The sequence below is a fragment of the Triturus cristatus genome, chromosome 5_1 (assembly GCF_964204655.1).
Source record: "Triturus cristatus chromosome 5_1, aTriCri1.1, whole genome shotgun sequence".
Lineage (NCBI taxonomy): Eukaryota > Metazoa > Chordata > Amphibia > Caudata > Salamandridae > Triturus > Triturus cristatus.
In genome coordinates this window covers 577,856,931-577,875,278 of record NC_140587.1, presented here as the reverse complement: position 1 = coordinate 577,875,278, position 18,348 = coordinate 577,856,931, and the positions used below count along the sequence as shown (strand labels likewise).

At 42.9% G+C, this 18,348-nt stretch overlaps 1 protein-coding gene across 5 annotated transcripts in view; it reads left to right on the top strand.

Annotated features, from left to right (window-relative positions):
* Positions 1 to 18,348, top strand: part of CSPP1 (centrosome and spindle pole associated protein 1) — a 1,290,317-nt gene that overhangs the window by 197,929 nt on the left and 1,074,040 nt on the right. For all 5 annotated transcript variants that reach the window (XM_085605499.1, XM_085605497.1, XM_085605498.1 and 2 more), the window contains exon 6: positions 14,019 to 14,120. In XM_085605499.1, the coding sequence (XP_085461625.1) occupies positions 14,019 to 14,120 (102 nt within the window). The remainder of the gene's footprint in view (positions 1 to 14,018; positions 14,121 to 18,348) is intronic.

Sequence of the window (18,348 nt, the reverse complement as noted above, 5' to 3'; positions counted from 1 at the left end):
CTCCAGCTGCCGCTTATAGACAGCAGAATAGAAGACGTCAACCTCAAGGTAGGGATTCTGCTAGAAAGCAGTGACGACTTCTTAGCACCTGCAGCAGATCTGCCACACCTTATTTACAGGATTCCAAATGTATCCCGACATCTCAACAATTGGAAAAGATTAACCACAGACAAGTGGGTCTTTGATATTCTCAAATTTGGGCATACCCTGAATTTGTCAGTACCCTCTTCCTCATCCAACTTTAAAGAAACCTCCTCCACATCTTGCTCTTCTCGGGAAGGAAGCATTAACCATGCTCTTGAAAGGAGTGATGGAGAGAGTACCTCACTCTCAAGGGTTTTATTCTCGCTTTTTTCTAATAAAGAAAATGTCAGGGGAATGGAGACCTATCCTGGATTTAAGAAAGCTGAACAAATATCTTCAAAAGAAATCCTTTCGCAAGGTCACCCTTCAAGAAATCCTTCAGCTTCTGGACCGTGCAGATTTCACGACAACATTGGATCTCCAGGATGCATACTTCCACATCCCCATTCACCCCAAGCATTGTAAATTCCCTTGTTTCACTGTGGCAGGTGCCTATTTCCAATTCAAAGTTCTCCCCTTCGGCTTACGCTCAGCCCGAGAGTCTTTACGAAATTCCTGGCTCTGGTGGCGGCTCACCTCAGACTTAAAGGCCTACAATTATTCCCTTATCTGGACGATTGGCTAAAAAAGGCTCTTTCCTTTCGGCAGGCCTCTCGAGCAACGTTTACATTCTTACAGCTGTTTCGATCCCTGGGTCTTTCCCTGAACATTGAAAAATCAGTTCTTTGCCCTTCTCAAAGAATTCTATTTGTAGGGGCAGTGTTGGATACTACCCGGGACAAGGTATTCTTGTCCAAAGAAAGGCAATCACGTCTCATTTCTCTGGCATCAGAACTACTAAAAAGAAGGTTCGCTTCTGTGAGAATCATCAAATCATTCCTGGGAATACTATCATCCGCAATTCTGTTAGTACCTCACACCCGTCTGAGGATGCGGCCGATTCAAGAGGAACTAGACAGTCAGTGGCTGCAGATCTCGGGGTCGTTCAACGACCTAGTGGAAATAACTCCAGTTATGCGAGAAGCGCTTTTCTGGTGGCTGCGCTCCAAGAATGTCTCAATCGGGCTCACTTTTCTGCCTTCCGCACCGGATATCATCCTCACCACAGATGCCTCCCTAGAAGTGTGGGATGCACACCTTCAGGATCTTTGCATAAGAGGAAGGTGGTCCGCTGCTATGGCGAAAATGCATATCAATTTCTTGGTGCTTTGAGCCATTTTCCTGGCGTTGCAGTCTTTTCTCCCAAGGATTCAAGGGTCAACAGTTCTTATCAGAACCGACAGCACCACTTAAACAAGCAAGGATGTACCCGTTCTCACATTCTGTCTCAAGAAGCTCAAAGCATTTGGGAATGGCTGCTGTCTCACAATATCACGATCAAAGTGGAGCATTGACCGGGGATTCACAACACTTTAGCAGACACTCTGAGCAGGAACTTGAAGTCCTGTCACGAATGGGAGCTGGATCAATCAGTCGTGGAACACATATTTCATATGTGGGACAAACCAAATCTGGATTGCTTTGCCTCCAAGAACAATCGGAAGTGCCTATTCTTTGCCAGTTGGGAACCGGAGAAGGGCTTGTGGGGCAACGCCTTCATGATGAGATGGACAAGGATCTTTGTGTACGCATTTCCCCCCCTTTCCGTTGATCCCAAGATTTCTACGCAAGCTCAAGATGGAACCATGTTGCATGATTCTCAGTGCTCCGTGGTGGCCGCGTCAGCATTGGTTTACGGAGCTTCTCCTACTGTCCAAATGCAGACTATACTGCCTTCCTGCAGTTCCGGCCTTGTTATTAATGAGCAAGGGCCAGATACTTCATCCTCGTCCAGTCCAATTGCATCTTCATGCATGGTTTCTGGATCCACAGAATTTAAGGAGATAGCTCTACCTCAAGATTGTAGAGATATTCTTGCTAGGGCAAGAGCTCCTTCTACCTTAAGACTTGTGCTTTGAAATGAAAACGATTCTGTGCCTGGTGCGCTGACAGAGATATACATCCTGTTCTCCAGATAAAGTTCTGCCTTCTCTCCTTTCGTTATCTAAGTCTGGTCTTATGTTTACTTCTGTCAAGTTGCATTTAGCGGCCATCTCGACCTACAGACGTTCTGCAGGAGCTGCATCCCTTTGCACAAATCGCTTGATCAAACAATTTCTAAAAGGGCTGCTCAGAACTTTTCCACCTGTCAAAGCCCCTCCTCCAGAATGGAGGCTTAATCTGGTGTCACAACTGATGAAGCATCCGTTTGAGCCTGTTCACAAGGCTGACCTCAAATACCTCTCTAGGAAAACGGCACTTTTAGTGGCACTCACCTCTGCTAGGAGGGTCAGCGAAATCCTGGTTTTCACTATCAAACAACCTTATTTGAAGTTCACCAACGATTATGTCCTCCTCAGAACTAATCCAACGTTTATTCCGAAGCTTCCCTCTACATTCCATCTTAATGAGCGTGTTATACTGTGTTCTTTCTTTCCCAATCCTTCTTCCTCTGCTGTAAAGACTTTGCATACCTTGGATGTTAAAAGATGTCTGAAATGTTATATTTCACGTACTGTGTCAATCAGAAAGTCGGATCAATTGTTTTTCTTATGGTGGTCAAAAGCCTGGAAAAGCAGTTACGAAATCCACTATTGCAAGGTGGATTGCATCTACTATCCAATTCTGCCATAATACAGCTGGACATACTTTATCTGCGAAACCCCAGGCTCATTCCACAAGGGCAGTGTCTTCATCTACTGCTCTTTTTGCCGGAGTGCCTATAGAGGAGATTTGCCGTACTGCGACCTGGAAAATGGTGCACACTTTTACACAACATTACTGTCTGGATCTGGCGACAGAGGCTGAATCAGCTGTGGGTCAAGCAGTGTTGCGAAACCTTTTCAAATAAGCTAAGCCTCTGTAAGGAGGTGATTATTTCATTACATGTTCACATATGCATGGTGTATTGTTTATTCTGTTTTTCATACTATGCTTCGTATATATATTTATATGATGTGATCAAGGCCTGTGGGAAGGGCTGAAACGCGTCATGGAGACCTCTTGCACGAAAATAAATTAATTTTGCACCAAAGTTGGGTCCGTACCTGTTTTCTGCCTAAGAAGATACGCGCAATCGAAGCGAAGTACCTTGGAGATATATATTATCTACTGGCGGTCGCCAGTAGATAGTTATAGTTAGGACCGAGTTTCCATAGGAAATCTCAAAATTCTATTTTGAATAACTTTGGCGCCGGTTGATGAATCCTCGCGAAATTCTCAAAACTAATGGGGCGCTCCGCTCAGCTCCTACCCTGAAAGTCTCGGGGTGATTCGTCAAGCGGGGGCCGAGAAAAAAGGGGGGTCCCAAAACGCGTTTTCCCCATGCATTTTTCCATAGGACCTTTAGTCGAAGGTACAGCCCGAACGGCTGAACAGAATTACTTGAAATTTGGCAGAGAGGTAGTCCTCAGGTCAGGTCTGGTGTCAATCTGTTCAGTAGTTCCTGAGAAAATAGCATTTAAAAGCATATAAATATCTATAAGCGCGCACCGTGATGATTCTAAGCATGTGAATCTAAGAAAGATACCAATACTGGATAACTAAAGTTACAGGTAAGTAACTTGTTTTCTTAGCTGCCAGACTACTCTTACATAGAAAGTCGCAAGACCACATCTCCCCTGCCTTGAAAGCCCTGAATTGGGTACCGGTTGCCAGAAGATCCACGTTCAAGCTGCTTTGTATCCCCCACTAAGCTATACATGGAATGGGACAGCTCTTCGTCAGGAAAAAAAAATCATCAAACACGTTCATCAAAGGAACCTCCACTACAGAGTGGCACCTCACCTCAAAATCCCAACGTACAAAAAAAAAATCACGGGTGGCACATCCTGCTCTGTTCAAGCAGCCAAACTATCAAATCTTTACCCCCAAACATAAGATCTATAGATAACCATCTTATCTTCACAAAACTACTCAAGAATTGTCTCTTCCCCACATAACCACCTTACGCAAACATAAATATTCAGAATATCCCTCTGAATATAAGCATTTATTAGGACTGTAGGTATGTACCTATATTTGTGTATTGCTTTGTATAAACGTGTATAATAATTGTTTTTAAAAATATAGATTTTCGTTAGTTCTGCTTAACAAATGTACATATTACTGATAGTTACATTATTCAATTTTTTTAACATGTATATAAGTGACTCCATAAATAAGTAAATCTTTTATCATAACTATTTATCTACAACTGCTTCATTATAGAATTACAAAAAAAAAAAAAAAAAAAATGCAGCCTCACTTGAAAGCCGGAGTTTATTAAATGCATCTTTAATCTACATATACTACCTTCCTTATGCATAAAAACACCTTCCATGTACTTATGTATAGATATATTTATTACTGTTCTTCTAATTCAGCAAATCCAATGCACTATCTTATTTCTCATCCTATACCACTCAATATATCCTCTACCTCAACTGTGACTCATCTCAAACCTCATTTTACTACTCTTTCCAATGCACTACCCTATTTCTCACCCTATACATCTGTCAATATATACTCTACCTCCACTCTCTCATTCATCCCAGGCCCCATGCCACTACTATGATCCCCTGGATAACCCTTTCTGGGCTCTTCCCTCCCCTGTCCCTCCTTGCATGTCTCTTTTACTATTCCAATCTCCCCAACAGGCCTTTCTAAACCCTTACCTCTGACTTTTCCCCCTCCACCTCCCTTTTACTCATCCCAGGTCCCCTCCTACTGCTATGAACTAAAAAAAAAAGTCTAGACCCATCCCTCTTCTCTCCCGCCTTCCCTCTTTAATCGCTCCTTCCCTCTTCTATCCCTCCACTATTCCTTTTAAATCCAAAAAACAGAATAACATGTCCACTTCTCAAATTAATTTCAAATTACCCTATACTAACTCCCCTCCACCTCCTCTTTACTCATCCCAAACCCCCTCCTAGAGCTATAAACTTCAACAAAAAAAATCAAGACCCTTCGCTTTTTTATCCATTAACTATTCCTTTTCAATCCGAATAACAGACTAACATGTCCACCACTCAAATTAATTGCATATTGCCCTATACTAATTCACCACTAATACTTTATGGGTTCTGGAGTAGAGTGCTACTAGCCGAAAAAGCGCTTCAACACCTCATCAGGGGGTAGCAAGCGCTATATAAATTTAAACCTTTTTCCCTCTTCTATCCCTCCACTATCCTTCCCAATCCAAATAACTGACTAGCATATCTATCACTCAAATTACTTTCATATTTCACTATACTAATTCACCACCAATCCGGAGTAGCACTATATAAATGCAATTACAATACAATATCCAGAACAATACCAATGCATTACCTCCAACTCCACCTGCCCCCTCCACCCCCAAAATCCGACATGGTCCATTATTAGCGTTATGATGAAAGAGCACATCCAACAATTTAAAAGAGACCTTTTAGTCAAACATATCTACTTGTATCTTGAAACAGGTTTTGAAAAATATATCGGATGAGTTTGGCTTTAAACAAATTGCAGTGAGCATAAAATAATTTGTAATTTACGCCCCATGATTTTAAAAATGAGTGAGGCATTGAATCTCTCTGAAATTTGCTCAAGGAAATAATTTATGAGAATGAGACTGGGCATGGTTGGCATCCTGTTTTTTGAAGCATATTTATAAGGGATTTCCATGAGGGAAACATTATTGTATAGGCTTATGTCCTTTACTTCCCACTGTGCTTCACATCACAGTGGCATGTCTCATGCTTTCAATTTTAAAAGCGAAATACTTGACTGCTTGGGAGATAATCTCAGTCTATTTTGAGGATGATACTTTTTTTTATTGTCAGGAACTACACAAGAAATACTTTCTAGATGTTAATTTTATAAATCGCCTCAGAATTTAAGTCTAAAAATGAATTTGCATCATTGCATTAGCTGGTGTACTGTTAAGCGGGGTTCTCTATAAAATAAAAGATTACACATTTAAACAAAATGCGTCCCAATGTATCTGCACTCAAATGCATGGACATTAATAATTGTATAAATGAGTTATTTAAACTCTTTAGCGGTCATTTATGGATTGCTCTTGCCACAGAGATTCTGAAGTTAGCAAATATTAAAATTGCTTGAACTTGAAGTCTTATCAATGCATCACATTTAGAACTACTACAGGACATGTTATCTCGCATTAATGCCACAATTACAGGTTTCGCATTGGAATGTGATTTTAGACCTGGCATCATTGGCGTGGGTTTCCCCTGTATTTTTGCCTTGACCTCCTGTGTTTTTGCTTTGTGTTGGACTCCGTTTTGCAGGTCTAGATGCTTTGGGCACTTTGCCACTGCTGTTCAGTGCCAAAGTGCAAGTGTCACCCTTTGTAAATTGTTGTTATGGATTGGTGTTCCCATGATTGGAATATTTGGTTTACTAGTCAGGCCCTAGTACAGTGCACTGTGTGTGCCCAGGGCCTGTAAATCAAATGCTGCTAGTGGGCTACAGCACAGATTGTGCCACCCACATAAGCAGCCTGTAAATGTAACTCAGGCCTGCCATTGCAAAGCCTGTGTGCAGTCTGGTACTGCCATGTCGACCTGGCAAGCACACCCACTTACCAGGCCCTAACCTTCCCTTTTCTTACATGTTAGTCACCCATAAGGTAGGCCCAAGGTACCCCTGTGGGCAGGGTGCAATGTATGTAAAAGGTAGGAGATGTCCTGTGTGTGTGGCGTCCTGATAGTGAATTACTGCCAATTTCGTTTTTCACTATTGCAAGGCTACCTGTTCCCATAGGATAGAATGGGGAGTTTGCTTATAACATCTATAAGCCTAACTACCCCTGGGAACAAGGTAGGAAAATGAAGTTTTGTATGCCTGAACTCAGAATGTTAAAATGCATCTTTTAGTGAGGGTGATTTTTACATTCTGTGTTTGAAAATACCACTTTTAGAAAATAGGTATTTTCTTGCATAGCCATCCAGTGTGCCTGTGCTAGGATGTGGATTGACTAGCTGGGTTTGGAGTGTCAGGGGCTGGGAAGGTGCAGTGGCGCCAGAGATTCTGATGAGTCAGGGCGGGGTGAATAGACCTGGGCTGCATTTAGAGTAGGGCGAGGAGATTTCCTTTCACCTGAATGGGCCTGGTCTGCCTTCCACAATGCTGTCTCCAACTCCTGCCAGGAAGCTGCACCAGAGAGGACAGAACTGGTTTTGACTGAGCACAGTGCTTCTCTCACCAGAGAACAAAGGATTTTGTAGATAAAAAAAGAGGGGCCCAGACACCAGACTTTTAGATCACTTCTGGGAATCAAGAGGAACATTTGCCAATGAGAAGAGCCCGAGAAGCTGAGGAGGAATACTGCCCCTGTGCTGTTTGCTGTCTGGGGTTGGCCTGCAGTGGCTGCTTGCTGCCGAGGAAAGGAGAAAGGACTTTGCTGTTTGAGTCCCCTGCTTGAGGAAGATCTCCAAGGGCTTGAAACTGACCTTGCCTCCTGTTCTGAAGTCTTATGGACACAAAGACTTCATTTCTTCTGTCTTTCTGCATCTGGAACTGCTGTTTCAGCTGCCACAGAAGGAAACTGCAACACTGACGCCTTAACCTGCACCGAAGCCGTGGGCACTACTTGTGAAGAGCACGACGCACTGCCCGACTTGCACAGTGGGCCTGAAACCTGTTGACGCCTTGCTGCATCAACTCCGAAGCCATCACCGAGGCCGCTGCCTTCACCAGAGCCGAAGACTCTGCTTGTGACATCCATGACACACTGCCCGACTCACACCGCAGCCCCGACTTCACCAATGCCTGTGCTTCATCAACGCCGAGCCGATACTCGACATGGGTGACTCCCAAATCCATCGACACTGCACCTTCGCGAGGAACTGCCGCTTCGCCGCCGCCGTGACGTCACCTTCCCGACATAGTAAGGAACCGACGTCTCACCTCCCTTGCCTCGCAGTAAGAAACCTTCACCTCCCCTGGCGTCGTAAGAAACCAATGCTGCCCGGCGCCAACGAAGCATCACCTCCCTGACGCCGTGCACTGTCTTTGCTTTCATCGTTTCCAGGGCACTGTTCTTTGGGGGTCTGCTTGACTCCACGCCTAACACCGTGCACTTCGCGGTCGGCGCTGTACTTTGGGATTTTCATCTGTCACAACGTCATAATAACTCCAGGAAAAGTTATTTGTTGCTATAAACTTATTTGAGTGAATAACCTATTTTTAAGGACATCTTGATAACTGTATTGTGGATTTTTGTCGTTTTGTTCTGGTTTGGTTTAGATAAATTAATGTAGGAAGACCAGGGTGGTGTTAACGCTGGGGTGCACGCTATCCTTGAAATGACCCAAAATAATGCTGGTACATGCCTCACAAACGTCTAAACCCATAAACCATTGGAAAGAGGTAATTATAGGTAGATGGTGGATGTTTGTACCCCTAAATCCTGGAATAATTTGAGGAAGGTAAAATCCTTAGTCATAAAGTTTCTTTATTATGTTATTTTTTTTTTTGTTACACCTTGTAACCTCATACAAAGCAACAGAAAGACAACCAACACGTGTTTCGCCCGGTGGCCAGTTGGCCGAAGGTTTTCTAAAGGCTGTGATGTGGTGAAAACCCATGAGTGTTAGAGTAAAACGTATGTTATAAGTGCATAAAGATATAGAGGGATGTGAACGGGGAGTGTTAATACCATGGTTAAGACCATAAGAGCAAAGACCAATAAAAGGCAGTAGGACAGGTATAGACAGCGGGGATGGAGCGAGGGGAGGGGAAGGATAAGGTAAAGAGAGGGAAACAGAAAACAAACATAAGGGTATGGAAAAGTGACATATGGAATAGTACGCAATACAAAAATCACTGATATACATTCAGGGGTTATTTTAGAAGTGTATCCCCCTTACCCTGACTAGGAAGAAGGGTCCCTACTTGGACAAAGGTACCTACCTCTGCCCACTAGAAACACCCATTTCTAACAGTGAGCAATACAAGGTAACTGTCAAGTTTGTTCTATTTACGTGGTTATTCAACATTGATGAAATATGGTTGGACTAACTTTAATTTATGTAACCTCCAATAGCCTTCCTTTATTATCCCATATTGATGCACTAAGCAGAAGCTTTTGCCTCCGACAGAGATGGGGCTGTACTTGGCACCTTATGCGTAATTTTTCCAAATCCTGCTGTCAATTTAAAATAGCAATGCGCCGAACCCTGTGTTTAGATACTTTATAATTACGAAGTAGAAGTACAAAGTAGATTTTAAGACGTTTATTTCTGCCCAGCTCTCTCGAACTCTCTTCCCATTCTTCAGCATGTCATCACATTCACATTTCAAAGAACGTGATGACCTGTCAAACAAGACACATTCCCTACTTAAGAAAACTCACAAGAGCCACACATATATAACCCATATCACATATGCATACAGTTCTTCAAGAAACCATAACAAATATACAACATAAAATCAACTGTTTATAGAGATCTAAGAAAAATATAATATTTTCGGCTAAATGTTAACACTGAGTTTTCTTTGGTAGAAGTGCATGGAGGTGACTTTGTGCATGCTCCTTGGCAGAGGTCTGAGTTTGTATTTACAATACATTTTCCAAAGGTTAGGGAAGAACCAGAAAACTGGTATACAGGAGTGATCAGATTAGTGACAAACTCGAAGGTGCTTCGGATTGATTTGAATGCATTATTTAAAATAGTGATTCCAAAGCACAGGCGTGCCCACAGTAACACTTTAAAATATGGAAACGATGGGCAGATTTTAGGGTCTCCTATTGGAACCGCCCCCGCCAGAACCTGCAGAAGTTGAAACCATATAGGGATATGTCACGGGACAGTAATGTAGTTACACCAGATGTGACATATATGGAGGGGCTTGATGGGCATGACCAGTGTTTTGCTATGCGGTATAAGACACAGATGTTACGGACTTTCATTTACAGACCCGAATGGTTTATTTTCTTGCTTTATAAATGCTACATAGTAGTCACCTGCATGGAACCTATATACTAATTAATGTATACTTTCATTTCTTTGTAATATATGTGATTACTTTATCTGATGAGTCAAAGTTTTGAAAAAAAAGTGATTCCAAACTATTTGTGGCAAGAGTGTAAAGTAGCCATACATTGTCTAACAAAGGGACCTCAGAGGGTGCTTCCTCATAATAATCTAGCTCCTCTTGTTACAAGGAAGTGATTACACATTGAAAGCAAAAATTCCTAGAGAAAGAAGTGAATTAAGATCATGAGAACTTCCCAAGAGCCAAAGGAGTCAAATTATGCATATTATGAGAAGCTTATGAAGATTTATTAGAAAGTTCATTGGAGTCGTAATCCACACAAAAGAAAGCCGTGGTTTTTGTGGCGTCTTTCGGTTTGTGTCCGGATCTTAGTTCTCGTTTTCAACACAGTGTGATATGTTTGTAGGCCAGAAGAATGGATGACATATTGAAATATGCAAAGCACTGCAGTGACTGTTATGATGAAATTAAGCGGAAGCTGAAGTAAAAATGAATGAGAGGTGAGGCTAAACATTTTCATAGAGGTTCTAGAAATCTTCACGAAGATAGCCAATATCTTTTTGCGTTTAGATTCCTCAATAAAGTCCTAGTTTGGTGTTTTATCTCACAAGGGTATACGGAAAGCCCCTCAATCTATAGTCAAATACTAAAGAAAGATTTGGACAATCTGCTGCAGCTGCCCTGTAACTTGGTGCTGGTGCAGTATATTGATGATCTGATGTCTAATCCAAAACAAAAGCTTGCATGTTGAATACAGTTGCTCACTTGAACCAAAGTGTCTCCCGTAAAAATGCATTACTGTATAAAATAGGTGTTCTTTTAGGGTCACCATATTGAAAAAGTAGTGAGAAAGATGTCTAAAGAATGCCTTTATGCAATCCTGAGAATGAATCCTCCAAACACGCAAAGAGAAGTAAGGATGTTCCTAGAAATGGTTAGATACCTTAGACTGTGGATTCCAAACTTTTCTCCCATTGCAAAATGTTGACCGGGGCTTACTCACAGCCGTGTTTCTGATCCAGTGCCATTGGATGATGATTGCGTGAGTGCCTTCCTCAAGGTTAGAGATAAACTCTGTAGTGCACTCACTCAAGGAATGACAAATTTAAAAAAAGACTTTAACTTATTTTGTCACGAAAAAGAAGGGTGTGCTCTACCTATGTTTGTCCAAGAACATGGCGAAGTCAAAAGACCCCCATGGCTTATTTCTATACCATATAGATCCAATAGCTGTTAAACTTCCTGGATGTCTGAAATTGGTTGCAGCAGTTTGTCTTGCAGTTCAGCAAGTGAAGGGATTGTGATGGGTTCCACACTTATTGTGTTAGACCATCATTCGGTTGAGATTTTGCTGACTCTTACACAAACTCTGCTTTTGACAAATAGTTGTCTTAATAAAAACAAGCAAATCATTTTGGCAGTTGACAATATTTCAGCCAGGAGATGCAATTCCCTGAATCCTACAACACTTTTGCCAATTGCAAACAAAGATGAGTAAAATCAGGAAAATGATAAGGATTGTGACCATGACTGTACTGATGTAACAGAATTTTGTAGCCATCTAAGACCTGATGTATATGATGATCCTCTCGACTAGGCTGATCAAATTCTATTTGCAGGTTCTTATTTAAGATACCATTATGGTGCTTTTAGAGCAGAATACTCAGTTTGCACCATATCGGATATCATGGAAGCATCATACTTGACTGATGTAACTTGAGTACAAGTAGCTGAATGGATTGCCCTTATAAGAGCATGTTGTGTATCTTATGCATCGAGTGTCACAATGGTTTTGGGGTGCTTCGTGATTTTGGGCACTTGTTGTCACAAAGGGTTTTCATGACTTCTTCTGCTAGCCCAATTCGCAATGGGACATACATTCCAAATTTGTTAGAATCAGTGTTACATTGGTGTTTAAGAAAGAATGAGACTTAAATGTGAAAGTGACAAACTAAATCAGTGCACCTTCTGCTAATTTTTCCTCCGCTGAAGAGCCTTTCAGTGCTGTGCCTAATTTCAATGTTGATGTATGGTTTCTTTAATTGGCGGCACGTCACCAATCTTGCAGGAGCTGAACGCGGTTTCATTCAGTCAAGGCCAGCAACTCATTACTTTACCTCATCACGATTCTTGCTTTTTGCCGCGTTTCATGCTTGCTACTTGTTTCTTCATACCTGTCCTTCCCAATCAGTGCTTCCTATGATCATTTCACTTGCTTTCAGGTCAATGTCTCTCCAACTGCTTGTGTCTTTGGTGCCCCCTTTCCCTATCCGCTTTCTTAGTGGCACCTCCCCCAACCACCTTCATGCTAGCCACCTTCCCAGCCACTGGCATACGTGGTGCCGTTCACTTGGAGATGCCCCTTAACTCTGTTTGCTTACAACCCAACATGCCTACTTGATTCCCATCCCTCACCAACATAAGATCACCTGCCTCTTTCAGCACCTTCCCACCAAGACATTCATTCTCTCGATTTGACACCCTAACCTCTCTCCTCACTGCCATCATCCCTTGTCATGATGTTCCCACGTCCTTCCCATTATTGTTCCAGTATCCGGTCCCTGTGCCTGTCTTCTTCCCAACTCTTTTATTCTCCTCTCATCTACTTTTTTCTGCTCGCAACCTGGATGTTGTTTACATCTTATCACTTTTTCTGAAGTCGTATATGTGCAAGATCTCTTCATTACTCACTTTGCATGAAGCCAAGTATGATTCACTTTAGTCTTCTGCAGAACCTACCTGCTTACTTTGTCTCCCATTTATTCAGTACATAACTCTTCCATCTGCCTTCTTTTCAAAGTCTACCTTATTGCTCAAGTCATCCTCTCATTTCTTTGTTTTAAAGGTAATTATATGTTCTGTTTTAATTATCGTAAAGCAAATAAATATATTGAGTACATAACAAAACAAATTTGCATGAGATCTGATGATACCCTAATTGTCACAATGACGGCTCACACGTTGGACGCCATTTCCTTGCATTCACGCCATTTTCCAGTCTAACTACAATTCATCTGGTCACAGACAGTCTATTTCCTCTCTTGGAGTACTTCTGCTTGCCACATTACTGCTAGGCTCCAATATTTCGACCAAGGCCTGAGATTTTTGTTTACAATTTTTAGGTTAGCCTCCGCTTCCATAAAGCATATTTTCAGCTAGCATACAGCAGCCCATAGTCGGAAAGGTCGTAAACTTGCAGCTTTCCCACAGCCTTTTGATATCTCAGCCTGCTAATATTAGCCTCATATTACAGAGCACCTGCGTTTGTCACTCTGATTGCTTAGTTGTTCAGCTTTTCACTCACAGCTTCTCTTTAATATTCTCTTGTGTTCATGCTCTTATCTTTGCACCTTTGTGTGTTCCTGCAGGCCTTCTCGTAATTGATGCTCTTCTTAAGTCCATTTTACCGCCATCCCTGCTGTGTTCATTCACGTATTGCCCCCAGATAATGGAGCGGCCGTTCTCTCTATGATTTTCCCCATTTTGCACCCTTTTCTTAGCAAACTCAAAGAGCGTTTTTTCCCTTGCCCCCTCTGTTATTTTTCTATAATGTTGCTTTAATGTTGTTATCCATGCGTATGTACAACTATTACCTTTTGTATGATGGTTTCTCAAGGGAGCACTATATATTAAGTAGCAAACCATGTGATGTCGTTTAGTTGCTTTTTGCCTATGAAGGTACGTACCCATGATACCATTGCAGCGCGTAAAACCGTTTAAATGTGTTTCTGAAAGGATGGTATTCATTTAAAAATGTGGAATCGTGCAGTTTTGCTTAGCTTGCTGACCATATAAATGGCAGGAATACGATTGACAGGTGTAGGTTATAAACATCCTTGAACAACAAAACTCCATCTGATTGATGAAATGTGTTCTTCAGCATGCAAATATATTCTCTTTGTTCCCTTCTGCAGGAGAGGCTACGCCATGAGAGAAACCGGGAGTACAATCAGTTCCTTAGGGAAAAAGAAGGTGCAAATGGAAAGTTCCGGTTAGTTGGCGTACAGAATATGCAGGTAGGTCTTTGCGTCAGTGGTTAGGGCAGGGCAATAGTGAAGCACTACTTTTAATGCACTCAGGAACAGACTTGCTTTTGTTTGTATTGTTTACTGTTGCAAATACTTTAAAAGATGACATTATTTTTAGCTCGTGTGATTTGCCCACTGAGCCTTGCTTGTGGTTTTCTCTTTCTTTTTTGGTTACATTAGTGTACTGATACTTTCACAAATTATGGAACTTAAGGCGTGTATTTAAACCTATACTGATTTTTTTTTTTTACCTTCTACTTTTGTGTGCTTGCATGGTTTTCTGAATTCAAATACATGATGATTCTAATAACCCTCATCAATTTCAAATTAAATTAAGAGCACACGTTGTTCGGTGCGCTGTGGGTCCATTCTTAGGGTCTAGGGGATGGACTCTGATAACCATTGAGCCTGTCTTAGGACTATGTGTATGTAATATGTTACCTCCGCCAATCGCTGCCAGAGTTTTTCGTTTTGGTTACATGTTTTATGTATTAATGACAACTGTTTAATTCATTGGGGATGTACAGAGCTTCCAGCACTAGAATGCCCCTTACAATGTCATTTGTGGACCGAGTTCCGGATTGTTCCAGGGGCATTACAGATCCAAGGAGGGTACTTGAATGTACGAAATGTACTCTGGTTTTGATATAATTCACGCACGATGTATTCATGTTTGAGTTAAATATATGCTGATGTCTGTATGATTCGGAAATAAAAACAAATTGAAAAAAAGTTTAATTAAGAGCATAATTTCAGTTCGTGAGCAGTTCATTTGCATTTTGTATGCCTCTATATTAACTTGCACAGACAAGTATTGGTATTAAGTGGACTTTTCTAAGTTCAAATTTGCGTAATATAGAAGCATAATATGCAACCTTTCAATATGAGTACCCTGTTGCACATAGTTCTTTCATGATACGCCAGTCTTTCTTTCCATTATTTGATTCAAATAGCAGCTGCATTTGTAAAAAAAGCAATTGCCATAGGTTCTCAGTTTGTTACTTCCATGCCCAGTTTTCCAAGCTAAAAGCATCTTTAGCAGTGGTGTTAGGTAATCTTTCTTTGTTGTCTCTGATAAAAGACTCTGCCATCAACTTTCGTAATGTATCCTATATGTAGAAATGTAGGGTGATGTTTTCCTTGTATTTGTACATTTCAGAAGGGTTTATGGATGTTTGCAAAAGAAAAACATTATATTTTACCCTTGAAGATCGTTTTGAGCAGATAATAATTACACCATGTCTGCCTTTGACCCTCACCTTGGTTCTTGCTAAATGTCTAGTCTTAAGATGTGAATAGCATTGGTACTTTTCTCTCAGACAAGACTAGCAGAGTTGAGAAACTACAAGCATATATATCAATCCTCCTGTCGCATGAGACTTGGCCTGGATTCCCAACGTTGTTCTGCGTAAAATTTGAATCCATAGGTTGATCCGTGGCGTCGGGTTAGCAAAAGGTCTCACTCGACTGTAAATCAGCGCATTACAGTAATGTGAAACACAGCTTCCCAAATGAAGCCAAACACTCTGAGGTTCAGAGTATTGAGATCAGGTTTAACAAGAGCATCCGTGGTAGAGTGCAAGCATTAAAGCTCTCTTCCTGTGTGCAAATAACAGCTTTATATACATGTGATGGTGTCCCAAGGTCAGAAGAAACGTGCGTGAGCCTACGTCGGGGTAAAGCGGGTTTTATTTTTAAACAGGTACGCTTTCTGCGGTCTGCCAGACTGAATTTAGAGTAAGGGGAATAACGAGTCTCCTCTCCGGTCCTCCCAGCGGCGTCTTCCCTTGTCCGCCGATCGGTCTTCTTCCATCTCTCCCCGGACTGGAGGCGTACGTGGAAGGACTCGGGATCCCCAAAAGAAAAGTTAAAGGCAGGGGTAAGTATTCTTGTGGCACAGTGAACAATAAGGGAAAGGAGTGAGGGAGCAACCCAATCCAACCAGTGACACACGACAAACGGTGAGGAGTGAGGGTGATAAGTTGGGGCTGTGTACTATGCACAAACGTCGGTAAGCGGTTGGCGTCTCTACACGTCTGGCCTCTCCCGCCTCCCGACCCAGCCCGCGAACCGCTCCCGTACCTGTGTCAGCCACGCTCCTCCTGGGGCGTGGCTTGGCGGAACGCGTTCCCGATGGCCTCCTGGCTTTCTTGTCCACTCTGGGCTTTCCTCCTCCCCTCGTAGGCTAGGCGTTCGTCCCTGGTGTCTCCGTTCTCCGTCTCGATCTTGGTTCCTTCTTCCTTCGTTCTCCTCTTGCTCCGTCCAACCTCCGGTGATAGCGCACACCGATTTCCGGTCGCCCTCTTCTCTTATTGGATCAAACGCGACGACGTCCTCACTGGGGGTGGAGTCGGCAACCAGCGAGCTACAGTTAAAGGGACCACCGCCTGATTCCGTGAGGTCCGGCTGGGATGAATGGAACCACTCGTCCTGTCGGGGAGAGATAAGAGGAGAGGTAACATCACGGGCCTCCCACCAGTCTTTTGTCAGTCCTCTTGCCCCGGGTATGCCCGCCTTGTGACACTCCTCCTCCCCTGGATTCTCCCGCTTGGGGAGAGGAAATACTCTCGAGAGATAGTCTGCGCTGCCATTGTCCATTCCCCTGTGATGTTTGACAGTAAAGGAGAAGGGTTGTAGAGAGAGAAACCAACGGAGTACCCTTGGATTATGAGCACTGTTACGGCCCATCCATTGTAGGGGGGTATGGTCTGTGTACAAGGTGAAATGGTGACCCTCCAGGTAGTAACGCAGCTTATCTATGGCCCATTTCACTGCCAAGCATTCACGTTCAATAGTGGGGTATTTCATTTCCCTTGGGAAGAGTTTTCTACTTATGAACACTATTGGGTGGTCTATACCTTCCGGGGATAACTGTGAGAGAACGGCCCCTATATCGTGGTTTGAGGCATCGGTATGTAGGAGAAACGGGCGGGAAAAATCAGGGGAGGATAAACGGGGCTTGTGGTGATGATGCTTTTTAGTGTCTGGAATGCTGCCAACATGGGTTTTGTGGGGTGTAATAAGACCCGTGGTTTCACCTCTTTTTGTAATGTGTTCGTCGAAGGGGATGCCACCTCTGAAAACCGAGGGATAAACCGCCTGTAGTAGCCAATGAGACCCAGAAATGCTCTCATGTCTCTTTTCGTGGTTGGGAAAGGGGTGTCTACGATAGCTCTTACTTTTTCAGCTTGCGGGGTAATCAGTCCGTGTCCCAGTACGTACCCCAGGTATTTAACTTTTTGGAAAGCAGCCCAGGACTTCTTGTCATTTATATGCAATCCTGCGGCTTGTAGAGCTTGCAGGATTGCTCGTAGGTGGTGCAAGTGCGTTTTCCAGTCTGGGCTGAAGACCACTATGTCGTCCAGGTATGCCGACGAAAAAGAGTGGTAGTTTTGTAGCACGGTGTTCATGAGCGTCTGAAAGGTTGCTGGGGCTCCATGCAACCTGAAGGGGAGCACTGTGAATTCATAGAGCCCATCCGGAGTTGAGAAGGCGGTCTTCTTCCTGTCTTCCTCCCGTAAAGGTACTTGCCAGTAACCTTTTGTTAGGTCACATGTTGTAATATAGCTGGCTTCTCCTAACTTTTCAATTAACTCGTCTATTCGGGGAATAGGGTAGGCATCAAAAGACGAGATCTCGTTGAGGGCCCTAAAGTCCATACAGAACCTAGTACTGCCGTCAGGTTTTGGGGACCATCACAATCGGGGATGACCATTCACTTCTCGATGGTCTTATTACTCTCAGATGTAACATGTCTTGTACTTCTTTTTGAATGGCCGTTCTTCGGGCGGCGGGGATTCTGTAAGGTCGTTGTTTTATCACCTTTCCAGGTGGCGTCTCGATTCTATGTTCAGCCAGAGTTGTTTTTCCCGGATTGTCAGAGAATATAGGAGCAAAGGGGCTCAGGGCTTCTTCCAATTCTTCTTTTTCTTGTTGGGTGAGGTCGTCGTTGACTACCAATTGTTTTATTGTACTGGAGCTGCTGGCCAGCGTAGGCACGGTGAGGGTGGCTGTCTTGGGTATGGGTCCCAACCATTTCTTTAACATGTTGATGTGGAAGGTCTGGGTACGGCTCTGGGTTATCTGCAGCTTATATGTTGTTCTCCCAATGGTAGAGATGACTTTATAAGGGCCATTCCATTCTGTTTTGAATTTCTGGGGGGAAGTCGGCAGCAATACCAGTGCCCAATCGTTTACGCTTAGGGTCCTCCACTTC